Genomic DNA, 27,462 nt, shown 5'->3' on the forward strand with positions numbered 1-27,462 from the left:
ATTGTTTATGTACAGGGGGACTACTATATAGAGGATCTGAAACCTTAGCAGAAGTGATGACCTCCTTAGGAAACCAGTCTTTGAATGCTTTTGAGCAGGTAAAGTATGCAGTAGAAATGGTATTTTGATACATTAGTCTCTCTAGATTCTGCTAGATGGAAAAGACTAGCTTCAAAGGAGATGAGCAAGAGTCTTTTAATTGAAAAATAAGTGAATTATTTCAACAAAAGTTAATTTTCAAAAGATTAAATTTTAGAATTGCTTAATTTCTAAAAGTGTTGACTACATATTTCTTTAGAAGAAAATTTATAATTTCTTATGAATAGCCTTGATAATCATTTTTCAGTTTGTTATAAAACATTGCTTCGGAATGATACCATGGTTATTTTGGTGCATTTTCCATATTTGTTCATGATCCTTATAGTAATTAATTTTAAAATTGATAACTTAAGTTTGAGTTGTTTTTAAATTTTTCTAAATTTAATGAATATTGATTTTGATATTAATATAGTAGTAATTTTTATAATTTATAATATCGCCTCTACATGTCTTTAGTTGGAACTATAATTTCATAGCGCCATGTGCTCCAAAATCAGCCACATGATTCTAATACTAGTCATTCAATTACTGGTACACTGACTTTATTAATATGCCTTAGCTGTTCTTAATGACTAAAGTATAGACTAGTGGTGTCAAACTTCAATAGAAACAGGACCTCTAAACCTTATAGAAGTATCCTTGCGGGCCACATATTAACTTAGAAAGCCACATGTTAATATTATCTATCTATGTTAAGTATTTGCTACTTACATTTTAGTCTGGTTCAGGCCACATTGTAGAGTATTTGTGAACTCCATGCTTATTGTAGGCCAACTATTATATCTGCTGTAGAATATTTTCTTAATGTTAAATATTTACAGTATTAGAATATGAAAAGGAAAAAAAAGGATCCATTGTAACTGACTTACTTTGTTATGAAAATTCCTGTTCTAATTAAATTATTATTTTTTGTTCTTACTCATTTGATTTTTTTTTTTCTGACATTATTTTCATTTAAACAAAAATTCTTTTTGATTTCTAGTGTATTAATGTCCCTCTCTTCCAAAAGATGGGTTTTTAGGTTAAAATTACATTTTGCAGATGGATATTCGACCATTCCATGTATTGGTGGCATTTTTAGAAGTGGTGGGGAAAAGTCATGCTTCTAAGAACTAGCTTTAAGATGTTAAAAACTACTTTTAGGGAAAGAAGGGAATGAATCAAGACACATAATTTTCTGTTATTTTTGCTTTAAATAAACGTATAGCTTTGCTATAATAATAATAATATCTTTGCTTCACAAGACTTCTTGGGTGGAGCTATAGTTTAAATGGGAAAAGAGAGATGATTTAATCAGAGTAAGTCTTTAATTTGTGTCATTTTGCATTGTAAAAGGAAATAAATAATGATTTTCCCATACAGGTCATACAAAGTCTTAATCAGTTTGTAAATACTTAATACTAGATAATTATAATGATATCATGTTGAAAGGCTATATAGATAGTAAACAGCCAATCAGGAGCACCTCACTAAATTCACATCCCTTCTTTAAATTGCACATGTATAATATGCATTGGTAAAGTGAGTTTCCCTTCAACAGTTAAATCATAGGTTTGGTTAAAAAAGTTTTAAGACAGTTTTCTGTTGAATATTTGTTATGAAATTTATTTTGCATTTTGTAATGGAATATTGAATAAAATCCTTGCTACTTTTTGGTTCATTGCAGTGTTTGATGATGGTGATGAGAGGACATTAAGACGAACTTCCCTGTGCCTCAAAGGAGAGAGACATTTTGCAGAGAGTGAAGTAAGGATCCAGTTTTAATCTTAAAAGTTACAAGTTCCTGTAGTAGAAAACCATTAAGATAATTCATATATTCTTCTCTAGACACTTGACCAACTTCCACTAACAAATCCAGAGCACTTTGGCACTCCAGTAATTGGAAAGAAATCCAACAGAGGAAGGAGATCTTCTCTCCCTGTGTGAGTTTTTCCATATTATTTTTCCTGAGTTTTGTCACTGTTAAAAAGAAAAATGATTATGTGACTAAATCAATTTTATTAGTCCAGTTCAGTCTAAATTTTTTTTTTTTTTTACTATTTTAGATTGAATCAAAATTTGACTAATTAACTCTCATTCAATGCGGAGTGAATGTTTTTGCTAGATATTTCACCATGGGCCTTATTTTGAACCATCCCTACTCTTACCCCATTTTTTTTGGCTGATATTCAGGCTCCAGAATTAAATTTCAAATTGTATTTATTTAATTAATTTAGTTAGTTTATGTTACATTAATTTATATTAAATATTTCCTAATTACATTTCAATCTGATTCAGGCCACACTGGAGAGTATTTGTGAACTCCTTGCTCACTGTAGGCCACCTATTTGAGACTTCTGCTATAGACTATTTTCTTACTGTTAAATATTTATGGTATTAGAATATAAAAAGAAAAAAAAGATCTATTGTAACTGCCTTATTTTGTTATGTAAATTCCCATTCTAATTAAAGGTAAAATTGTTTTTTAGTATTACTGTTGGGGATATTTATGAGTGATGAACAAACAAAAGTCTGTAAAATAAAGTAACATACAGTATAGCAATAACTCATTTATTTGGAGGTTAATTGTCTATTAAGCCCAGCTTTCACCAGTTTCAACTCCTGGGAATCCAACTGAAGAGCAACAACAACAAAAACCTCGATGTTAAGATGTTGTTATATTAAATATCATCTAATTGCAATTATAGATCCATTTTGAAGCCTGTTTACTTTTATTTCAAATGCCATTTTGATAAAGTTAGTCATCTGGTGTTTCAAAGAGTAGATCTGAAGAAGTAATACCCTTCCCCCCCAAAAAAAAAAATGAAATGAAATTCTGACAGTTAAGGAAATGACAGAAAAATTACAATGCAGTCTTAAGAATTGAAAAAACATAAGAATTCTGAGGTATACCATTTGATTAAAAAAAAAAATGCTTGCATCTTTGTAGTGATTATTGCCCTGAGGACATTGTTATTATGTGTTACAAAATAAATAGTTCATAATGATGCCCTTGAGCCTCAAGAAAACATTAGATGATGTTCATTGTGTTTTGTTTAAAAGATAGTGAAATAGACATTAAATTCTTGAAATATTTCCATTAACATGTTTTAAAAAATAAAACCAATTGGTATTTGGATAAGTTTCTTTTACCTGGAAAATTTGCTTATGTGGGAGAATGTTCTCTTCATTCTGAACTGTATTTGCTATAATCCCACCACCCTAGTTATGTTGTTATTGTTGTTTACATTGTAGTTTTGTTTTAGTTACTTAAATTGTGTTACTGCCTTTATACTGTAGGACAGAAGATGAAAAAGAAGAGGAAAGTAGTGAAGAAGAAGATGAAGATAAGAGACGTCTTAATGATGAATTATTAGGAAAAGTTGTGAGTGTGAGTTCTTCTTCTGAGAAAACTGAGTGGTACCCTGCCTTGGTAAGTTAGTATACTTTGTCCACTTGGTAAAACAATTAAGATATTTGTTCTACATTTATGTTCCTGGAGGAGAAAACATAGAACCATTAATATTTTGACAGTTTTTCTTATCTATGAAGAATTACACTTTCAGAATAGCATATTCAAATGATTTCTTTTACTATCTTTTGCCTTTTCCTTGCCCTTTATCTAATAAGTTATTAAGTTATTCTTTCCCAATATTTCTTATATTCCCACTTAAGAGAAATCCAACAGTATTTTATTTGGTTTCCCCTTGCTTCTTATTGTCTTTCTCCTTTCAACCATATAGGTTGTCTTTGTAAAATGCTGATTTCATTATGGTGCTCTTCTCAAAAACTTCAGATGACTCTCTTTGCTTCCAAGATAAGGTTTAAATTCCTCAGCTTGTCATTTAAGGCTCCTTATAATTTGGGCAGCAAACATGAGCCCTCTGGTCAGGCTAGCTGATTCTCTAAATAATGCATGTCCCATCCCTGTTCTATTATATTTTTGTGATTAGTTGATCATATAATTGTTCTTATATAGTTTATATAATACTTTAAAGTTTGCTAAGCTCATCTCATATTCTTATTTGAGCCTAACAGTATCCCTATGAAGTAAGTACTACAGATCTTATCTCTATTTTCTCAGTGCGATAAGGACTTTCTCCAAACTCCTGTAGGATTCACATCCAAGTTTTTTTTGACACTCAGCTTAGCACTTAGAAATTTACACCATGCTGCTTCTCATAGTATCACCAACCAAAAATTTGGGTAGCTGTCATATGTCCAGTACTACTGTCTTATGACATCACAAAAAACGACCACAGCAATTGTCCCTTACATTTTTGACAAAGTACCTAATCTCCTAATTTCATTGAAAAGAGACTCTTTGAATAAAAAATCATCTGATAAGAATTACCTCAACTCTGTCTTTCTCGTCTTTCTCGTCTTTTTCCATTCTTCTCTTTCTCTCTAGTTAAAGTATTCTCACTAAGCTAATTATTCCTTTACCTACATCCTGATCTATTTGTCCCGTACGTACCCCACCACCTTACCTTCCTCCAAGGCCTTGTTCAAGCAATCATCTTCTCTGTTTTATGCATCTTTTGTCTCTTATTTCTTTTCCCTCTTCCCCATCTTTTTACCAACTGTTTAATTTGTGAAAAAGCCTCTCCTGACTTTTCTGACCATCCATTTTTAATCTTATTTTTATTTATATGTGATAACTCTCTTTCCTAATCAATCCCTTTAAATCTAGTTTTCTAGGCATTAGTGATTTCCTAAGCAACAAATCACATGACCTTTTTTTCAGTTGTTCTCTTGCCTAATCTCTCATTAGTAGCATTTGATGTTGAATACTCTGCTTCCACCTTTTACTTCTTCACTTAGTTTTAGAGACACTGTGTTCTTCCTACTTTTTAAACTTAGTTTTTAAATTGAATTTCTTCCTACTTTTCTCTGTTCTGCTTAACTGGCTTCTCATTGTCTCCTGAACTAATTAAGTTGAGTGTTCCCTAAAGTTTGGTCTTTTCTCCTCTTTCTCCCTTAATCTCATTTACTTCTACTGCTTCAACTGTCACTTCTATCAGTCCAGACCTCTGTCTACAACTGCTTATAGCATACCTTTGCTTCAATGTCCAATACCTTTAGATATACATGTCTAAATCTGAACATATCTTTCCCCGCTAAATCTTTCTTGTTGTGTTTTCAGTATTTCTATCATTAGCAATACCAATTTCCTATATTTCAAAACTTTGATATATTATCTTGGTCTCTTCTCTCTTCTTCATTTTCAAATCCAGTAGCTAAACAAATCTTAATGACTGTACCTTCAGTCTTTATTTTATCTATTCTTTTCTTTCATTCCTATCTACTTGAATCATCACTTTATCATCCTAGTAGGTTTTCCAGCCTCTACTTTTTTTTCTTTCCAATCCATCCTTCTTTTTTCCATCAGGCTATTATGTTACTTCCATATATATCTTCAGTAACTTTATTACCTGACTAAACTTTAAATTCTTTTGAATGAAATTCCAGGCTCTCCAAAATTTGGTGACAATTCTATCTTTACAGCCTTCTCCAGGAATACTATTCTATATGTCCCATGCCTCAACTTAATTATTTGTCACTCACACATTCTTTCAGCTTTTTTTTTTTTAACCTCGTACCTTTGACTGTGCTGTACCATATTATTTGGAATGTCTCTTCTGTTTTACAATTAATGCCCATCCTTTAAAACCTAACTGAAATTCCATCTCTTACATTCAATTTTTTAATAAAGAAAAATCTTTTCTTCCTTCAGATATTATATGACACGTTTTGAACTTTCTTAATTCAGTTTTTAAAAGTCAGCAAAAATATTTAACACTGTGCTACATAAAAGTCATATAAAGAGAGATGTGGCTTGGACTTTTTTGGTCACGCAATTAGAGTGATACTTTTGGCATACATGAGCTACATTTCCTTGATGAGCAGATATACTTTGTATCTAGTGCTTTTTACTACACACACAAAAAAAGTATTACACATTTTGCTCACACAAAGATGGATTTATTTGTACTTTGGTATATTGGACTTGTCTTTCTTTGACCTCATTGGGATATATGCTTTACAGAGGCATATCAGGATTAGTTTTTTAAAGAAACAATTTCAAATTACTTTCCAAAAAATAACAAAAAAAGCATCTTTCCAAATAGATCACAGCTTCACCAATAGTTTATTAGAGTGCCTAGTTTTCATGAGTTTTAAAAATTGAGTTAAAACATCCTTAAAAAGATCAATGACATGGATTTAGATCTTTTTAGGGGGAAAAAAGTTAGGAAGAAGAGATGATAAACTGGATGTCTGATGCATGTATTATTTTTTAAATATTTGCATGTGTTTTATCTCTATGTTGAGCTGTGAAAGTTCCTTGTAGAGACCATATTTGAGCTAAATCTTATATCTTTCCCAGTATCCAGCACAATCTAAACAGATTAGGCATTTTATAAATACTGACTTAAATTATGAAATATAGTATTTTAAGTTTATAGTTTAGATTGTCAGGCAAGATATATACACATACATATATGTAAGTAGTAAATAGTGTTGGGCAAATAATTGTGTGATATAGGCTTTGTGCAGTATTCCTTAATTGGAGAGGAAGATTAATGAAGTTTAGAGTAGTCAGACAGTTGGTAGGGAAAGTGGCTTTTAAAGAACGGGCTAGAGGAAAGAAAGGGATGTCAGGCATCAGGGACCAAAGTAACTAAAGAAAATAGGTAAAGAACAAACAAGTTATATAATAAAATAATTAGATGACTTTCCCAAAATGGAAGGGAAGGGACATCAGTTGAAAAGCAGTGAGGTGAAGGGTGTAGAGAGTCTATAGGCAGGGACAAGTCCTTAGAAGGTTGTTAAAGTAAACTAAAATTCAAGTAAATAGGACTTGGATTAGAAATGTGACAACAAAGAAGAATGGGCGACTGGAAACATTACACAGGAAGAATCAATAAAATTTACTGATTGGATATATCTTTCTCCTTCGTTGTTACCATTTGACATTTTACCTGATTTTTAGAGGCCTAATTGAGTTATACTTTCAACTTAGTTGAATTATATTCATTTCCTCATTCTCTGAACTCTACCATTATTAAACTGGCCTATTATTTGACTTTTTTCATCTCTTTTTCCTCAGTAAGATCAAAATTGGATCTAAATTATAGAACCTATTTTTCTTTTTGTGTTTTCTTCAACTTAGTCCTAGATAGATGGTTGATACCTCATAATTGTTGATAGCTAAACATTATTTTACATTTCTCTAATTTTTGGATTTATTTTTCTGGTGCAGTGGATCCAAGATAATTGTGGACCTTTGCACTTTTGTAGAAAGACAAATAGGTTTTAAGTCCAGGATTATTAGGTTGCACTTTGCTGAAAGTTTTTTTGACCATTATACAAATTAGAAATGTTTACATTCTTTTCTAGCCAAAAATATTTAATCTTTTCTATGGTAAAAGTAAAAATCAGATCTTCTAGATGATTGTTACTGCTAATAATTTTAGTAATATATACTTGGTCTTTCCAAGGAAAATTTGTCAGCGAATTATTGGTTTTCTCTCTGTGTTAATATTTAAAAATTTTGGAGCCCTCATAATTCATGCAAAAAAAAAAATCACAATTTAATTGTTCAGTGTGTTAATAATAGGAAAAGGGATTTTTATATATTTTCAGAAGTTAAGTTGATAAAATCTTTTCCCCAGATTTTTAGAATTTTAATATTTAAATTAGTTTTTAAAAAAGCTACATAAACATTCAGCTGAAGAAGAGAATGACCACTTCTATACTATCCATTATGTTCCAAAACTGTATTAAATGCCTTTACAAATATCCCATTTGATCCTTATAATAACCTGGCAAGATTGGTGCTATTATAATCCTCATTTTACAGTTGAGGAAACTGAGGCAAAAAAGGGTTAAATGATTTGCTTAGGGACATACAACTAGTAAATAGTTGAAACTAAATTTGAATTCAGCATTTCTTGACTCTAGGCCTAATACTATTCACTGTTCTATCAATTACCTCTAAAACTGAAGCTTTTAAGTACTTGGGAAGCAAATTGGATCTGTTAAATCAATATTATTTCTTGCTATATATATATATATATATATATATATATACTTAATACTTTAGCTCCAAGTTGAGGCTGCAGCCTGAGTATAGCTGGCAAAACTTGCCACTGGACATATTCAGATGTCATTGGGAAATATTTAACAAAATAAACAACAGTGCAGGGCAGAATAGATAATGTTAAATTGCAGTTTTCTAAGTCAATCTGTGACTTTCAGGGATTCATTTCTATTTGGGTTTGATATCATTGCTTTAGTTTATGTGCAAAATATTTAAATCTTTAGATTGAGACAAAGTCTGAATAATAAATTGGATCATGACAACATAAGTGCTGTTCTAATTTGTGGTTTATTTAGTGAGTACAGATACACTAAGTATACTTTAATCTGGGATGCAGATGTTTTAAATACTTTTTAACAATTGACTATTTGTATAAACATGAATATTTTTATAAAGCAATTTCTCAACAGTTCTGTGATGTAAGTAGTAAACTATTTTGTAAATTGCTTTATTTGGAAAATAAATAACCTATTCATTAATAATTAAGCTATTCTCTTTATGATGCATTCTGTTTTAAATTGAAATTAAAATATCTTTCTGGAACAAGAAAAATTTGAATTAATTTGCTTTTATTTGAAACTTTAGGTAATCTCTCCCAGCTGTAATGATGACATCATGGTGAAAAAAGACCAATGTTTAGTTAGATCTTTTACAGATTCCAAATTGTGAGTAATGTAACATTTGCTAATAAAGTCAAATGCATGGGGAAAGAGGGGAAATGTAACTTAATATGAAAAGTTTTGCTTTTCAATGGTTATAAATTACCTTTTGAAGTATGTGGCAAAAACAGGATGCTTTTTTTCCCAAAAAACTTCTCTATAAATTTGTAAATTTTTCTACAAACATTTTCTTTCTCAATAATAACATTTAAGGCTGTATATTTACTTCTTACTGGAAATTTTATATTTAATTGAAAATATAAGTATTTCATATGATTAGATAACTTTAATTATCCTCAAAAAAACTTTTGTTGCTGATGGTTACTTTGATATGCTCTCTTTGAGAACCACTTTTTTTCCAGAAGCTTTTCTTCTCACCTAAACTCTTATTTTGCCTCCTACAAAAAACAATCTTTTTCTTTGTTCTAAATATATACATTTTGGTTTTAGAATTTTGATACTAATCCTTCAGAATCATTTAAATACTTCTATACTGTATCTAAGTTTTTCATTAAGATAAAACTGGGAGAAAACCCCTCCTAATAAATGTTAAAATGCCTAGTTTCTATTAAAAATATTTCTTATTGTACTAAATTATTGTTTCCTTTTCCATTAAATAAAACAGTTTTGTATTTATAGTTTTCTTTCTGTTGATGAGTGAATTTTCAGATGATATATACCTTTTTTTTTGTATTTCACATATTATAAGAAAAATAATTTAAAAAGTGATAGTTCAAATTTTTTTTTTAATGTACTAGTTGATACTAGTTGATCTTAGGTAGACTACTTATAATAAATTGGTTCTTTTTTCCCTTTTGCCCTTGCCTTTTCCCCTCCAAATCAGTTATTCAATAGCAAGAAAGGACATCAAGGAAGTAGATATTCTTAGTCTACCTGAATCTGAGCTCTCTACTAAACCAGGTAAAATACAAGAAAATCCATAATTTCATATTTCAGCTTTAAATGATTACTTTGTTGCTTCACTGTTTATATGAAATATTCTCTGTTAAAGTTGTGTCTACTTTGGAGGTCAGTGAATGAAACAAAATTGGGTATTCATTCATTGTTGCTATTTTCAGTAAAACTTGGTAAGCTGATTGAATAGTTAATTGAGATTCTAAGTTGGTATTATTATTTTTTTAAATTTCACTTTTATATGCTTTTATTAAAAATATGACTTGACTTATAGTAAATAGATACTATCCTTTCCTAGGCCTCCAAAAAGCAAGCACCTTCTTAAAAACCAAAGTTGTTCCTGATAATTGGAAAATGGACATAAGTGAGATCCTTGAGTCATCCAGTAGTGATGATGAAGATGGAGCAAATGAGGAAAGTGATGAAGAAAAAGACAAAGAGAATGCAAAAGAAGAAGAAGAGACAGTAAGTAAAATTTAATGATGCTAAACTTATAATTTAAATGTTTAATAGCATTTAAGACTCTTTTGGTAAAGGAATACTTTCTTTTTTTTTTCTAAGTGAGTTATCAAATATGCTTTGATTTCAGAAAAATATGACCTTCCCCCCGATTTTTCCAAAAGAAAAAAAAAAGTTATTTTTATAACAGTTACTCTTTGTTGTGATTTCTTCCACATTATCAAAAAGCAAAATTTTTTGCCAAATTTAAATTAAGTTTTGGCTGTCCTTTGATAGCTACACTTCCCTCTCCTAGTTAAAATTGGATCTTGAGGTTTTATTTTATTTGCTAAATGAAGGCTGCCACACTCGTCTTTTTTTTTTATGCTACCTCATGGTATGAATGAGACTCTGGCTTTCAAATTAAATGTAACTTCTGCTGTATCCTTCACACTTACAAAGGCTTCAAGTGAGCCCTAAAATGGATTGTTATCCAAGGATTTTAGGGAAATTAATCACTAAGTTGGTTGAAAAGGCAAGCATTTTTGAGCTGTAGCAGTCCTTGAGGACAATCTGCTTAGTAAGTTTTTATCTGCGTATCTGTCTAAATGGAGGAAGTACCCACACCAATAAAATCATAGATCTTTGGGATATGAAAAAGATGAAGTAAACATCAGGTCACTTATGTTCATAGACTGTAAGGCTTATCAGGAGAGGTAGCCTAGTATAGATTTGGAGTACACCTGGATTCAAGTTCTGCCTCTTGACATAAATCAGATGTTCTTGTCACTAAACCTTCAGTCCTTCTAGCAGCTCTCCATAACCGATGATGGAGTTAATAGTGCTTTCATTTATTTCAAAGTGAGCTGATAAATCTGTTTTCATTTCAGAAAATATAATCTCCAACTTCTGATTTTTTTAAAAAGCGATATCCTGTATATCTTTGTTAAAAAAAAAAAAAAAGTTTTCCTTTGTTGTGAATTCTTCACACTATCAGGCTACAATTCTTATTTAAAACCCTAGTTTTGTCTTTCCCAAAGCCAAGATTTCTCTTTAATGAAATCATGGGTCTGTAATACCTTAAAACTTCAAAATAGAAACAGTCCTTTTAGATATTGGGTATTGGGAAAGGAGAAGCAAATTAGAAAAAGGTAATTCCAAATGAAAATAAAGAAGTTACATCTTATTATTTTAATTAAAGATTTTTCCAGAAAAAAACCCAAATATAAAAAGGTATAAGGGAATATGTAACATATTTGTATGTTATCATTTGTCATTCTCCAGGTTCTCATTTGTTGGTTTGCAATACAAAGAGACATTTAAATTCTGCGAATTAACCATATTTCACTGCTAAATATTCCATATATACATATCTCTATTTTTAAGCAAACATCATACTACAAAATCATATTAAATACTCTCTTAAATACCATATGCTATTCATATTCATCTTAAATAATTGATTTTATGTGTAACATGAAATGAAATTGCTTCATATTATATATTGGATCTTTACCTTGCTTTTGGATGGAGTTAATGGAGAATAAAGATATTTAAAAGTAGGGATATTTGTATATTCTGGATATTTGCTTAGAAAAGTATAATATCTTTCTTTATTGTGTGAACAGATACCAGCTTCTTTGAAAATAAAATGTTTACTTTGGAGGGTGGGGAGGAGATAAAGAAGGTCAGGTATTTCTTTCCTTATACTTCTCTGGCAATATTTGGTTTTGTTACTGAAATCAGAATGGCTGTTCATACTTATAGGATACCTACGGTGTTGCTATAGTAACATGCTGTTAGTTTTATGTGAGCATGCTCAGAGAGACAGGAAGGTTTAGCAGAGGCTTGGCAGGTTGCCAGTGGAGGTTTGCCAGATGCTTTGAAATGGACTGTCTTTCTTTTCCTTTCATGTAATGTCTGATTTTTATGTGGAAGAGAATGTAAGTAATGCAGTATAACTGTGTGGATGTTTTGCCATAAGTAAGAAAGCAGATATTTGCAAGTTAGACTAAAAAAAATGCCTAAACACTGTGTTGTCTGAGTAGAAGAGGAATCTTACCAGTTTACATTTGAAAGAAAATGCATCATATAGGTAAGAATTTTTTCGTATGTCTAATATATTGAATACCATTTTATTTACTAAAAATATGAACTTAAATGAGAATTGTAGACTTAAATGCTGTGGAGGATGTTGTAGTTTCTTGAGATAAATAAATGTTTTCTGGTAAGAAGACAGTTGGAATCTATTTTTAGAAAATCAGAACGAATAATTATTTTCCCAAAATATAAAGTAGATTTGAAAACCAATATGTTAACATGATAGTTTAGCAAAACAACTTGCAATATACAGAGAATGTTAATTTTGTCTTTGTAGTTTCGGATTATTTATTTATTTATTTGTTGGGGGGTGGGGGGGAGATATGTGTTTTCAGAGTGAACAGGCCACATTTTGCAGGGTGTGAGCTGATGCAGTCTGTTTTATAACCTTTTATTAAGATCTGTTAGAATTCTGCATTGTAAATGCTAAATTTTAAATTTTATAAGTGTTCAGTTCTTGTTACAATTTTCCTTCTTTCTTAATCTACATTCTGTCTAGAAGCCCTGTGAATTTTTAAACAAAGGAAAAGAGAGCTCTGTTTTTAAATGTATATACAAATATGAATAAGCAATTAGCCTTTTTTTCCTACAACTCATAAACATTATAATCTGTTCTCTGAGAAAATTAAAAGTGCTGTGTAAAGATATAAAAAAGAACTATAGGTACCTATTGTTTGCAGATGACACTTAAGGGCATTAAATAAGGTGAGAACCCTGAGACAGGCATCTGTCTCTTAGATATAAACATATTAATTAATAAAATAGTAAAGAAAATAGGGGGGAAATACATCTACACTCTTTCTCTGTCCCAAATAGAAATATTGATTTGTATGATTTATTGGATTTAATTATATTTCACAAGATTATAAGTCTTGAATACATACTTTGTTGAACTATTTGATAAGAACTGGTTTTATTTGGTGTTTGTTTTCAGGCTAAACAAGTAGATTTTTTTTGACTGAGTTATTTGGTTGCTTAAAAAAAAAACTGCATTTTGGGCAGCTAGTTCTAAGGATTCAATTGCTGAATCATTCCAACTGATATATGACACCTACCTACTTTTTCATTTTTCATTTCCTAGTTTGCTTTGCTTTGATAAAGTATAAGATACTTTCATCTATCTTTATCAATTCAAAGATAGGGAAAGGCACTTAAAATATGAATTTAAATCTGATGACAATATAGCGTAGGCCTACATGACTTTATCATTATAGGCCCTTAACAAATAAACAAGGTCAGATAATTTTATGAATAGCCAAAACTGCCGTGAAATTTAATAAGATAATTCAAAGGCTTTTCTTCTGATGAAGTATAATGTGCTTACTGGTCAAACAAATAATTTAACAAATGCTGTATAATAGTTGGTCTTGGTATTTATGGGGCAACCAAATTTCATACAATGAAATCATATAGACATTTGATGCTTAAGTTTTTTTAATTGGATTGAGAATTTTAGATTTCAGGGTTAGGTTCATACTGACAAAGTCTTAATAGACTGGTATATAAGTATTTTGATAACATCTTTTATTTAAATGTATGATCATAGCTATATCCTAGAAGAACTTTAGTTTTAAACTCTCCCCACTTTGGGGTGGAGGAGGGTTTAGGGTAATTGCTACTTTGAGCACCTAAAGTAGTTTAGACTTCAGAGAATTGCACCAGAAATGTATTGGTTGAAGAATTTCTAACTGAATAAGTTTAAGATTTCTTTCTATTGATAGAGGTGACTTGAAAAGCAAACTAATTTTGAATTTAAAATCATTTATTTTATTATTAAAGTAAGCAGACTAAGATCAATTTAGAATATTTCTATTTGACAAGTTTATTGTACTCTAGAATGTGATATGGGGATTTCTAGAAGTATAGCTTCAAGCAATCAGTGTTATCAACTTTTCATTTACTTTTGATTTATTTTTGTTTGAGGAGAATAGAGCATATTGGAGACAAAGATAGTTGTTAAGGATATCTAAGGTCAATATTCCAGAGGTATTAGCTACTTTGAGTTTTTTTTTCTACTTATTCTGTATATAGATTTTAATCCAAATATCCTAAATTGGTTTTTTTTTTTAATATACATGATTTTTTTTTTTGAAATTTTAATAAGTAATTCTCTTATCAGAAGTAAAGAAACATTTGTGGATGACTAGTTCATGTACACTTTGGGTAAAAATGGCTTATTTACATGTTTGTTTATATAACTAAATTTTATTATTATTTATAACAATTTATTGGAAGCACTAAACTAAGCAAAGCTAATTGCTATTAAGTGAAATTTTCATATCACCTAATGATGCAGACCTACTGCTAAAAACTTTTTAAATGCTACCCTTTAATGAATAAATATGGCCAGTTAATCACAATAATATGACTAATAATTAGCATTAATTTAGACACCAAACTTAGAAGGGTCAGAATTCTTTAAAATTAGTTTGTTTTTATAAATATATTAGACAAATGTCCTATAAAATAGCAAGCCTTTTATTTATACTATAAAGATTACATTCAGCTTTAAGTTAGATCACACAGTACAAATGAAAAGATTTGAGTTTTTGCATATGCAAGCACTTTCACACATGTATACATCCATGTGTTTATACTTCCTGTCCATATTTAGCATTAATAATAATGGGAGAGCTTTACAAAAATGTCCCATGCATACACTTATTAGTATGTCCATTTGCTTTTTAGAGTGAAGAATTTTTATCATTGTAGTATTGACGTAAGAGTAACTAAACCAATTTTAAGAACTAGTTGGTTAAGATTATAACCACAAGACATTTGCTAATAGAGCCAATATATTAATGGTTGTTCATGTGAGAGGTAGTTCTTCAGCAAGGAAATATCTTCTACTAACTGTTCTGTAACTCAGTATTAGAGCTTCTGAGAGGATAAATCATTTGCAATTGTCCTACAAAAACCTCTTCAGAACTTGTAGCTAGGCCTTCCTAACTTCCTAACAGAGTCTGGGGCAGATTCTGTTACACCATGTTGCCTCTAAATACTTTAGTGTCTATGTTTTGTTGTTGTTGTTTAATCTAGGGAAGTTAAACTTTTCTGAAAGGAAAAAGCTAGTGACAACATAGTTTAGTTAATAGAAAGAAAATGGTATTTGGAGTCAGGTTCTGGGTGGCTGCCAGTATAATCCTGGGCAAATTGTTTAACTTCTTTAGATCTCTTATTTCTTTTCTGCTGTGAGTCGTTGCTTAAGATGATCTCTAAATTCCCTTCCTGTGCTAAATCTCATAAGCCATTTTAAAATCTTGAATCTTAAATTAACTGAGTATAATATTCAGGAGAAATTCTTCTTTATGAGAGTAGCAAATATACATATTTGGAAGAGAGAATTTGCATAATTTTTAAATAGGGGGAAAATGGAAATTTTATACTATGATTGTGTACTACCTGTATTAGCTATACAACAGTGTTTTCCTGAAGTAACTGAAACTCAATTTCATTTCACAAATTTCTTGGCCTGAACATGAATTACTAGGCTCTTTGTGTACATCTGTACACTTTTAAAATAGTCATAAAGAAAAACAGCATTTTTTCTCAGCTAGATGTAGTAGTATATCTGGAGCCAAACTGATTTGTATTTGGCAACTATGAGTTTTTGGAACCAGTGTTAATGATAGATATGAAGTTCTCTTGTTAAACAAATTAATTTCATATCAATTATTTTGCTTTTCAGAGCCAGGAAACTAATTTTTTTTTAAAGCTAAATAATTGGTAGTGATTGAGTGGTTGTCTTGGATATGTTTATATACATAAATGTATAAAGCTTTTGCTTATACCATTTTATATTTATATAACATATTTATACTTTTATATTTATTAATTCTATTTATTTAATATAATATATAAATTTGTATTTATTAGGTATATTTATATTTAAATATATTTAACTTGGCTCTACATTTAGACAAGTATGCTAAATATTGAGATGTGTCTATTTTAGAAATTATTTGAGATAGTCTAATGGATACTCTTAATTGTCTGCTATTGTTGAAAATGGTTTTACAGTCTGCTGATTTAAATGAAAAAACAACTATTTAAGTTAAAACTTGAGAGGATCAAGTGGATTCCCATTTTGGAATTTGTATTATACTTTTTCAATTATCCCTAATTGCTCCCTCTGCAAAAGCTCATCTCTTTAATAACTCCTTGTGATGCAGTATGACAGAGAATCATGGAATACCATAATCTCCAGAGAAATAAAATTACAAGTAACTCTAAGTAATAAAAAAAAGTAGATTTTAGCATATTAACAATGCAAGAACCAATGTAAAAGGCATCATAAAAAACATGTAATGAGAATGGGAGACGATAGGATTGACAACCCAAAGTGATATATTGGTGATCTTGAAATGTTCGGAGAATAAGAAAGCCTTTATTTAGTACATTAGATAGATTTTTTTCCCCCCTAATACTTACTGAAAGACTTAGGCAAGAATTACAGCATGAAAAAGCATGGAATAGTTAAAAATAAGCATCTATGTAGAAGAACACACTTGTGAAATCATAGATACATCCAATTTTGATCTTCCGGTATTTGTTTTTTGACATGAGACTGATTGTTATTAAAAATTATAAATTATATTTGCTTCATTATTTGGTGGCCAGTCATCTAGTGTTAGAACCTAGGCACAAAGATTTCCAGTTTGCTGAAATGTGCCAGAATTTATGATGTGCTGGTATAGTCTTCAAGAAATCAGTTATTTCTGGGTCATGTTGAGTATAGGACTTTTGTGCAACAACATGAATATATTTTTCTAACTGTTCTGAAGGATTATGTAGTATTTTCCTCCTTCAATTGAAGTAAAAGTTACTTCAACAACAACAAAAGTTGGAAGTATCTCCCCATATACTTAAAACAATTTTTGACATACTAAACAGAAGGTCTCAATTTTTTTTAATGAATTATTATTTTTCTATGAGGAATTATTTCTGAAAGTAGATATTTTAAAATAGTTAAATTTGTTTGTCGTAATTTAAGACTGTCAGTTGCCAATATCACCTCAAAAATATGCGGACAGAGTTGCATGTTTAACTTACTGAGTGTGTAGCTAGGGTTGTTATTTAAATAAAATTTGCTTAACCCATTTACAAGAAGTATTTAGTGAATATATAGTATTATTTGGCTTAATGTTACCATGTATTTCTATCTCATATACCATAATTTATTCAGCCATTCTCCAATTGATGGGCATTCATTTTCATTTTTGCACATGTGGGTCCCTTTCCCTTCTTTAAGATCTCTCTGGGATATAAACCCAGTAGTAACACTGCTGGGTCAAAGAGTATGCACAGTTTGATAACTTTTTAAGCATAATTCCAAATTGATCTCCAGAATGGTTGGATTCGTTCATAGTTCCACCAACAATGTATCAGTGTCCCAGTTTTCCCACATCCCCTCCAACATTCATCATTACTTTTCCTGTCATCTTAGCCAATCTGAGAGGTATGTAGTAGTATCCCCGAGTTGTCTTAATTTTAATTTCTCTCATTCCTTGACTATTTATCAATTGGAGAATGGTTTGATTTCTTATAAATTTGATTCCTTTCTCTATATATTTTGGAAATGAGGCCTTTATCAGAACCTTTGAATGTAGAAATGTTTTCCCAGTTTATTGCTTCCCTTCTAATCTTATCTGTATTAGTTTTGTTAGTATAAAAATTGTTTAACTTAATATAATCAATATTATCTGTTTTGTGATCAATAATGATCTTTAATTCTTCTTTGTTCACAAATTCCTTCCTCCTCCACAGGTCTGAAAGGTTAACTATCCTATGGTCTTCTAATTTATTTATAATATTGTTCTTTATGCCTAGATCATGAACCTATTTTGACCTTATTTTGGTATATAGGTATTTTGGTATATACTTTGGTATGTAAGTGTGGGTCAGTGCCTAGTTTTTGCATACTAGTTTCCAGTTTCCCAAATAGTTTTTGTCAAATAGTGAATTCTTATCCCAGAGGTTGGGGTCTTTGGGTTTGTCAAACACTAGGTTGCTATAGTTATTAACTATTTTGTTCTGTGAGCCTAATCTATTCCATTGATCAACTAGTCTATTTCTTAGCCAATACCAAATGGTTTTGATGACTACTACTTTATAATATAATTTTAGATTTGGTACAGCTAGGTTACTTTCATTTGATTTTTTTTTTCATTAGTTCCCTTGAAAATCTTGACCATTTGTTCTTCCAGATGAATTTTATTGTTATTTTTTCTAAGTCAGTAAAATAGTTTCTTGAGAGTTTGATTGGTATAGTACTAAATAATGTGTATATCTCAACAAGCAGTATGATACATTATTTGAAGATTTACTAGTATGTATTTTAAAATCAATAATATATTTACATTCTCACTTTAAAATTTATTTTAAAGAAATATCAGGTTAAAATTTAAACTGATTCAACCTAGATGCCTCAGTTCCGACCATATGATAAGAAATTGTAATTTGGGATTCATAGAGATTTTATTCCAATGATTTAGAGGTTTTGAGTCATTTAAAATTGAATAATTATTTTATATCCATCAATCAAAGATATAAAGAGAACTTACAAAAAAATTTCATTCTACATGGACAGCTGAACATTTTTACACATAAATTTTATCAAATAATTATCTTAGGTGATAGTTTGTAAATAAGTTACTTAGAATTCTTTACAAATTATCTTTATCCTTTGGGTCTTTAGGTAATTCCTTTCACTCTTATCTTTGACCTTTATCAATGCTCTGTTTTCCAGGTATCTATAAATGTGCATTTACTATCTTCGGGAGGGAAGGAGTTTATTCTTCCATCCCCTCAGCCTACATCTTTACCCTTTCATTAGACAAACTCAGAAAAATCAGCTATAATTATTGTGTACATTTCCAAGATTTCCATCAATTTATTTAACAGTTAAATTTAATGGCCTATTCAAAGTCTTCATTGCACAAGTTTTTTTGGCAGCTTTTGAAACTATTGTTTTATACTACTTGTGTGGATGCTTATTTTTTTCCTTGGAATTTTTTGACAGTGTTCTTCTTAATTCTCACTTACCTGCCTAATGTTTTTCAGTCTCCTTTGTGAGATCATCATTTATGGCCAGTTTTCCAAGGAAGGTGTACCCCAAGGCTTTGCCCTAGGCCCTCAGTTACATTCTTTCTTTTTTCATTTTTAATCGAACAATTTTTAACATTCCTCCAATATTTAACGTCCTTCCTTCCTCTCCTCCCTCTTTAAAAAGGCAAGCAATTTTATATACATTATACATGTGTACTAAAGCAAAGCATTTCCATATTTGTCATATTGTGAAAGAAAACACAGACCTCCCCCACTCCCCCAAAAAAATACAGAGAAAAAAATAAAGTAAAAAATAGTATCCTTCTATCTATATTCAGACTACATCAGTTATTTTCTCTGGAAGTGGATACCATTTTTTTTTTTTAAATCACAAGTCTGACAATTGTCTTGGAGCTTTCTATTACTGAGAATAGCTAAGGTAGTCACAATGATTATTAGTATAATTTCATTACTATGTATAGTGTTCTAGTTTTGCTTATTTCAGTTTGCATCATTTTATGTAAATCTTTCCAGGTTTTTCTGAAAGCATCCTGCTTATCATTTCTTGTAGCACAATAGTATTCTATCACAGTCATATACCACAACTTGTTTAACTGTTCCCCATTTGGTAATTATCCTCTCAGTTTCCAATTTTTGCCATCACAAAAAGAGCCACTATGCTTTTGTAGACATAGGCCTTTTTTCTTTTTCCCTTTTAAAAAAAAATCTCTCTGAAATACAGACCTAATAATGATATTATTGGGTCAAAAGGAATACATAGTTTTATAAACCTTTGGGCATAATTCCAAATTTTTTTCCAGATTAACCCGTAACTCCACCAATAGTACATTTCTATACAGATGACTTTTTTTTTCAATAGTATGTTATTTTTCCAAGTACATGTAAAGATAGTTTTCAACATTCTTTTTTCCCCTCTGTGGGAATTGGGATTAAGTGACTTGCCCAGGGCCACACAGCTAAGAAGTGTTAAATGTCTCACATCATATTTGAACTCAGGTCCTCCTCACTTCAGGGCTGGTGCTCTATCCACTGCACCACCTAGCTGTCTCCACATTCATTTTTGTAAAACTTTGTGTTCTAAATTTTTATGAGACTCTCCCATATCTCCTCTCTCCCCAAAACAGCAGTCTGATATAAATTAAGTATGTGCAATTCTTTTAAACATATTTCCATATTTTCCACATTGTGCTAGAAAAACCAGAACAAAGGGGGAAAACCACAAGAAAGGAAAAAAAAACAACAAAAGTGAAAATACTTTGATTCACAATCTCCGTAGGTTTCTCTCTGAATAAAGATGACTTTTTCCATCCCAATTTTATTGGAATTACCTTGAATCACCATATTGTTGAAAAGAGTCATCACCATCACGTCAACATTCATTTTTGTAAAATTGTGTTCCAAATTTTTCTCCTTCCCTCTTTTACCTCCTCCCTCTTCAAGATAGTAAGCAATCTGATATAGGTTAAATATGTTATCCTTTTAAACATATTTCCATGTTTGTCATGTTGTGTAAGGAAAAAAAAAAACTACAAAGGAAAAAAAAAAAAGCAAGCAAGCAAACAAACAAAAAGGGGAAAATACTATGGTTTGTTCCACATTTAGTCTCCATAGTTCTCTCTAGGTGTGAATAGCTCTTTCTGTTCCAAATTAATTGGAATTGCTTTGAATCATTGCATTGTTGAGAAGAGCCAAGTAAAAAGTTGATCATTCCATAATGTTGTTCTTACTGTGTAGAATGTTCTTCTGATTTGCAGATGACTCTCAGAACTATATAGTGAAGTTGTATCTCTTCATTTTAATCTTCAGGCTTTTGTTATTAGACATTCAGTATCATTATTTCAGCATCTCGACCTTGATAATATCCAAAAAAAATTTTTTTATCTTCTTCCCTATACTATCTTTTCTAGACTTAAATTGAGACCACCATTATCTTAATATTTAGATTCACAATCATAAGTCTCAACTGGTTCCTTATTTAATATGAGAACCTCATTCTACTCTATCCAACTACCACATCCAAAAGATTACAATATTTTCTTGTTTTTGTCTAATTCTTGGTTCTGTCTGAGACTAATATATCTCTTGATGCTTTACTTTTTTCTTAATTTTTTCAACTAACACCCTAATTAAATCCCTTATCACGTTCACCTGCATTATTTCAATAGCTTCCTAATTAATTTTCTTCTTCCAATCTTTCCTTTTTCCAATCTATTGTCCACATTGTTGTCAATGTAATCTTCCTAAAGCCACAGGTCTTTGCTTAAAACTTATTCAGTGATTCCAATTCAATCTAATGGTCATTTTAATTTATTAAGAATTTTCTAATTACAAAAAACTTTCTAGACATTAGGAACACGAATATAAAAAAAGAAAAACAGACCCAAGGAGTTAATATTCTTCTTTAGATATACAACGTATTTTGTGATATATATGGATGTTTGTACATGATTATATGAGGAAGAAAATATATATGACATTTTGCTATTTAGTACAATAAATATATAGTGTGATGTCCCTTGAGGACATATATTGACTCACTTTCATTTTTCTGAACCAAGTATCTAACATATTAGAAGGTGATTAATAAGTATTTGTGAATTGATTGATTGAAGGGACCAGGGAAGAGTTCCTATAAGAAGTGATACTTGAGCAAGACTTCTAATGAAGATCAGGAAGTCTAAGAAGTAGAGATGAGGAAACACAGACATGAAGGCATTAGGATAGTTTCACTTGAAAATAAAGTGCATGAAGAAGATAGGGAGCTTACTCAAGTTCCTGAGCAATGGAGAGAAACAGATTTAGATGTTTTAGAAAGATTTTTTTTTTCTCAATCTATTATTCAAAGCTTATCTCAATATAGCTTTTATCTGTCTTTCTGTTTACATTATTTTCCTTCATATAGTATATGTGTCAACCAGACTAACATTCTAATTCTTGTCTTTATAAAAGTTGTTGTCTGTCCTTAGAATGTATTTCCTTTCTCCAAACTTCTCTCACCCTTTGCTCTTTCCCCAAAAGGCAGTAGGTTGCTTGATAGTGGCCAAAAAAAAAAAAAAAAAGACTTTGCGTGCTGAGACTAGTAACTTCTGCTACAGTGTCTTTGGGAGCTGACATTGTAAACCAAAGCTCACACCTAATGATACTGTTCTGCAGGGCACAGTCATTTTTATTCATTTATTTTCTGAATGGGGAATATAGAAGAAGGAGAAGGAGGAAATGAGGCTAGAAAGAGGAATGATCTTATTGACCTAAAATGGTATAATATACTAACAGTTTTTATACCATTTAAATTCATATGTATTTAGCTATGTTTGTTATTACAAAATAATAAATTTGGGCCTTATCTTTTTTGACTATGATAGCTTTAAGTAAAGTAAGTTAAGCAATGTATAAATCTATTAATCAATTGTATATGAAATGATGTTTTTTAAAAAAACAAACAACCCAGAATTTAGTGGGATAGTCAGGAAAACCTCACTTTGTATTCTACTTATGACAGTTTTTAGTTATGTGCCCAGAAGCAGATTATTTTTATGAATTCTTATAAGTTCTGTCATCTTTAGGATGGTAATAAAAAAAGATAGATAAAATATAATACCACTTAACATCTATATATAACATTTTAAGATTTGCAAAGCACTTTACATGTGTTTTATTTTTATCATAGTTTCCATATTTAATATACATCCCTAGGTGCTTAATGCTTGCTTTGATGTTCATTAAGTATTAAATATTATTATGCTTTTCTTTTCATAACTCCTGTACTTTCTGTCTTTTATTCTATCACTTTTGCAAATTTGATTGATGTGAGTTAATACCTTAGAGTTGTTCTTCCTCTTTCCCAAATATATTTTGCAAGGCCTTTTTGTTGTTTTTAATTTTTATTATTAATCTAAACTCATTCTAAGATTTTGCATTCCTCACAGTGTTTTCCTAGACTTTTTACCTGTCTTTTCTTTTAAGTTGTGTTACATATATTCTTAGCTAAGTTAGTTTTTGAGTTTCCTATGCATTTTTATCAGTCACTCCAGCCAACTCCCCCTTTTCCTAGCCAATAAAATTGGTTTTCTTGTCATTAGGATTTTATTCTTGAACTCTATCTTGAACTGACTTACCATATAGAATTTTAATCCATGAATTTTTGTGCTTTGTTTGAACCATTTGAAATATGTTTTTTCTACATTTAGGACACCTGTAATTTATACTTGGTTTTTCCTCTTTGCTGTCACAAATTCTAAAGTGGAATGATGATGTACTTTTATCCCACCAATTAGTTCCTCCCTATTGGTGAAAGTCAGATCCATAATGAAATTTCCTTTGTTAATGCTTTACCCATTGAAGGATTATCAGTAAGGCACCTCAGGAATTTTTAGTTGATGTTTCTGGCAGAGGTCTCACAGATATCCCCATAATTGAAAGCTCCTATTACTTCTGCCTTATTCTCATGTGCCAGAACTATGATATCTTTTTTTTTTATTCATGTGATATGAAATTACATAATAAAATCTCTTCTTTTTGTCTTTTCCACTAATTTTCACCCAAATACTTAACCCATTATTTCTTGTCATTTCAGAATTTCTTCACATGAGAGTATATCTTTAATAAACTGACTGACCCTATATTTGACCTATCCTCTTTAATTTTAACAAAATATTACCTTCTAGAAACATTTCTTTTATAGATTTCATTAAGTTTCGGTGGTTTATTATCTTTTTTGATAACAGATATGTATAGTTAAGCAAAACAAATTCCCCCACTGACCTTTCCCAGAACATCTCAGTCTGTACACTCGAGTTTATCACCCCTAAAGATTTGGATAACATGTTTTGTCATGAATTCTTTGGAATTATAGTTGATTTATTGCAGTGATCAGAATTCTAGAGTTTTCAAAGTTGTTATTGTTGTTCTGGTTCTCTCACTTTATTCTCTATCAGTTCCTGCAAGTCTTTCTAAGTTTATCTAAAAACTATGCCCTTCATTTCTTGGAACAAATTACTACTCACTCACATTCATATATCATAATTTATTCAGCCGTTCTCCAGCTGAGAAGTGATCCCTCTTAGTTTCTAGTTCTCTGTCACCATAGTGACTTAATACTTTGTATATATTTTATATTGGCTTATCAGTGCATAATTTATGTCTCTTCTCCTGTGTATTGCCTCCCCGCCCCCTTTACATATAACACACCTAAAACTTAAGTACAATAAGAGAAACTTTCAGGTTTTTCATTTTACTTCTAGCATTGTGCCTGGCACATAGTAGGTGATTATTAAATGTTCATCAAATGGAATTGGATCTTTAATTTCTGTCATGGCCCTACCAAGGTGTCACTTCTTAACAGAAAATTTTTTGAATCCCTATTGGAAGTATTCTCCTCCTCCTCAAATTCTTAAGGTTTTTTCCTTCCAACAGTAGGCTATAATCTCTTTTGGTAGGGTTTTTAATTCCTGTGTTTGTATGCCTACCACCAAGCACAATACTTTGAACATAATAGACCCTTACCAGATCATCTTAGTTGTCTCTTCAGGAATTTATATGCCAAGAAGCAACATGGATAGGTAAAAAAAGCAACAACACTTAGAACCAAACATGGAAAGACCGTATTGGTTTAAGATTGGAAAGGGAGTACAACAGGGCTGTGTATTGTTCACCTTATTTATTTAATTTATGCAGAAATATGTGAAAATATCAGACGAATAAATCAAAAGCTGGAATTAAGGTTGCAAAGAGAAATATTCACAGTCTCAGATATGTAGTAGTACCACTGATGACAAAAAAGGAAGAGGAATGAAGCCTCCTAATGAGAATGAAAGAGGAAAGTGTAAAAGCTGACTTGAAACTTTAGAAAAAAAAACAATTATACCTAAAGTCTTGGCAACTGTTCCCATTACTTCCTGGCAAATAAAGGGAGAAGAAATGGAAGCAATGTTAGATTTTATATTCTTGTACTCCAGATCACTGCAGACAATGACTGCAGTCATGAAATTAAAAGACACCTGTTCCTTGGAAGGAAAGCTATAGCAAAGCTTGGACAGTATGCTTTAAAAAAAAAAAAAAAGACATCATCTTGCTGACAAAGGTCACTATTGTCATTTTTTTTTTCAGTAGCAACATAAGGCTGAGAAAGTTGAACTATAAGGAAAGCTAGGATGTAAAATAGGCACTTTTGAATTTTGGTGTTAGAGAAGACTTGAGAGAGACCATTGGTCAGCAAAGAAGTCAAATCAGTCAATACTTAAATTAATCCAGGCTATTTATTGGAAGGTCAAATACTGAAGATGAAGCCTCAATTATATGGTTACATAATGAGAAAATAGAATTGATTAGAAAAGACCCTGATGTTGGAAAAGATTGAAGGCAAAAGGAAAAAGGAACAGCAGAGGATGGGATGGGTAGATATTGTCATGGGAAAGACAAGTTAAAGCTTGAGCAAATTTTGGGAAGATAGAAGATCCTGCTGTGCTCTCATCCATGAAGTTATAGAGAGTTGGACATAACTGAATAATAACAACACAAAACAAGTATTTGTTGAATTGAGTTTTTAGATTACCAACTAAGGAGAAGTTTAATCAAAACAAGAACTTCTTAGGTAACAGGTTGGATTTACAGTTAGACTTAGGACAAATCTCAGGAATATTTTCTACTAGATCAGTAAAATTTTTCCACAAAATATAAATTCTAGGATAGATGGGTTGGTGTTTGTCATTAAACATATTGTTTTAATGTGCAATTAAAGTGCCTTTTCTGTACCAGGTTCTGTACTAAGTGCTGGGGATACAAACATGAAGACATCTGCCCTCAAAGAACTTACAATCTTAAAAGGGAGACAAAACCCAAAAGGAAGCTGAAAAAGGGTGAGGGGTGAAGAAGAGATGATACCCTCAGGGGGAGGGGCATGATGGAAAAATCCAAGTGGGAAATGAAAAGATTCATTTACCTGAGATCCCTCCTCAATTGTAGTTTTTGAGAGGAGTTGTTTTTTCCACCTATGAATAAGAGAGGCCTTAGGTGTAGAGAACATTGATGAGAGCTGAGTTTCAAAGCTAATTTGAGGTTCCTAATGGCATGATGGAGAAGTCCAAAGGGATATAGCTGGATGAGAAGTGTGTGAGAGAGAGAGAGAGAGAGAGAGAGTGTGTGTGTGTGTGGAAGGTTCACAAGATAACTTCTCCCTCATCTACATATTTGTATACTACTGTTAGACCCAATTATGAAAAAAAGGAAAGCGTTTTTCTTTTATTCCTCAATTCTTCCCTAATGTTATTCTTTTTTAAAAAATTCTTTTTTTCTTCAAAAACTAAAACATGTTCATAATCCTCCATTATCTTTCTTTACTTTCTGTGACTCATGTCACAGAGAGTAAATGTACTTACACTTTTATTCTACTTTCATGTTTCCCCTTTGGTTCTCATAGTTCTAATGGTCAATTTTCTTTGATGACATGTTGAATTATTTTATCCAGGTTTTCTTTATTTAGTCAGGATTTTTCAGGGAGTCTAATGATCCTTAAATTATGTCTTTTTGATCTGTTTTCTAGGCCCCCTGTTGGGGTTTTTTATTAGTTGATTCCTTAAGTGTTCTTCGAATATTTCAGTCTTTTGGCTTTCATAGTTATTGTTAGTCATGTTGATCTTGTATGCAGATTTTACATATTAAGTTTAATGTCTTGTTTGATGTCTTTTTTATCTTGAAGCGTTTCTTCTTATTCCTAGTCTTAAAAAATAAAGTTTCATAAGAGAATATCGTGCCCCTTTCCCAGCAATTCACTCAACATTTATCTTTGCAGCCTGAAGAAGAGCTTGATCCTGAAGAGAGGGACAACTTCCTCCAACAGCTTTACAAGTTTATGGAAGACAGAGGTAATCTACCACTGTAATCTTTAACAAGAAAATTATTAAAAATTACTTGGTTTTAATTTGAATGTTTTAATTATATATCACTTGAATAATTTAATTTCTCAGTGATGTCCAGTTATCCGTTATAAAGGATAAAAATCTTTGTTGTCATTAGGATTTAAATATAGAGATAATATATTATTGTAAATAGCCAGTCAGAATCAGGAAAACCTATGTTTAAGGCCTGTTTCTGATAAATACTGGC

At 30.9% G+C, this 27,462-nt stretch overlaps 1 protein-coding gene across 2 annotated transcripts in view; it reads left to right on the forward strand.

Moving 5' to 3' along the window:
- ARID4A (AT-rich interaction domain 4A) overlaps positions 1–27,462 on the forward strand; it is an 82,909-nt gene that overhangs the window by 24,156 nt on the left and 31,291 nt on the right. For both annotated transcript variants that reach the window (XM_051977743.1, XM_051977742.1), the window contains exons 6-12: positions 1,766–1,845; positions 1,927–2,021; positions 3,379–3,511; positions 8,768–8,847; positions 9,686–9,762; positions 10,055–10,221; positions 27,149–27,221. In XM_051977743.1, the coding sequence (XP_051833703.1) occupies positions 1,766–1,845; positions 1,927–2,021; positions 3,379–3,511; positions 8,768–8,847; positions 9,686–9,762; positions 10,055–10,221; positions 27,149–27,221 (705 nt within the window). The remainder of the gene's footprint in view (positions 1–1,765; positions 1,846–1,926; positions 2,022–3,378; positions 3,512–8,767; positions 8,848–9,685; positions 9,763–10,054; positions 10,222–27,148; positions 27,222–27,462) is intronic.

Source organism: Antechinus flavipes, chromosome 2 (genome assembly GCF_016432865.1).
Source record: "Antechinus flavipes isolate AdamAnt ecotype Samford, QLD, Australia chromosome 2, AdamAnt_v2, whole genome shotgun sequence".
Taxonomy (NCBI): Eukaryota; Metazoa; Chordata; class Mammalia; order Dasyuromorphia; family Dasyuridae; genus Antechinus; species Antechinus flavipes.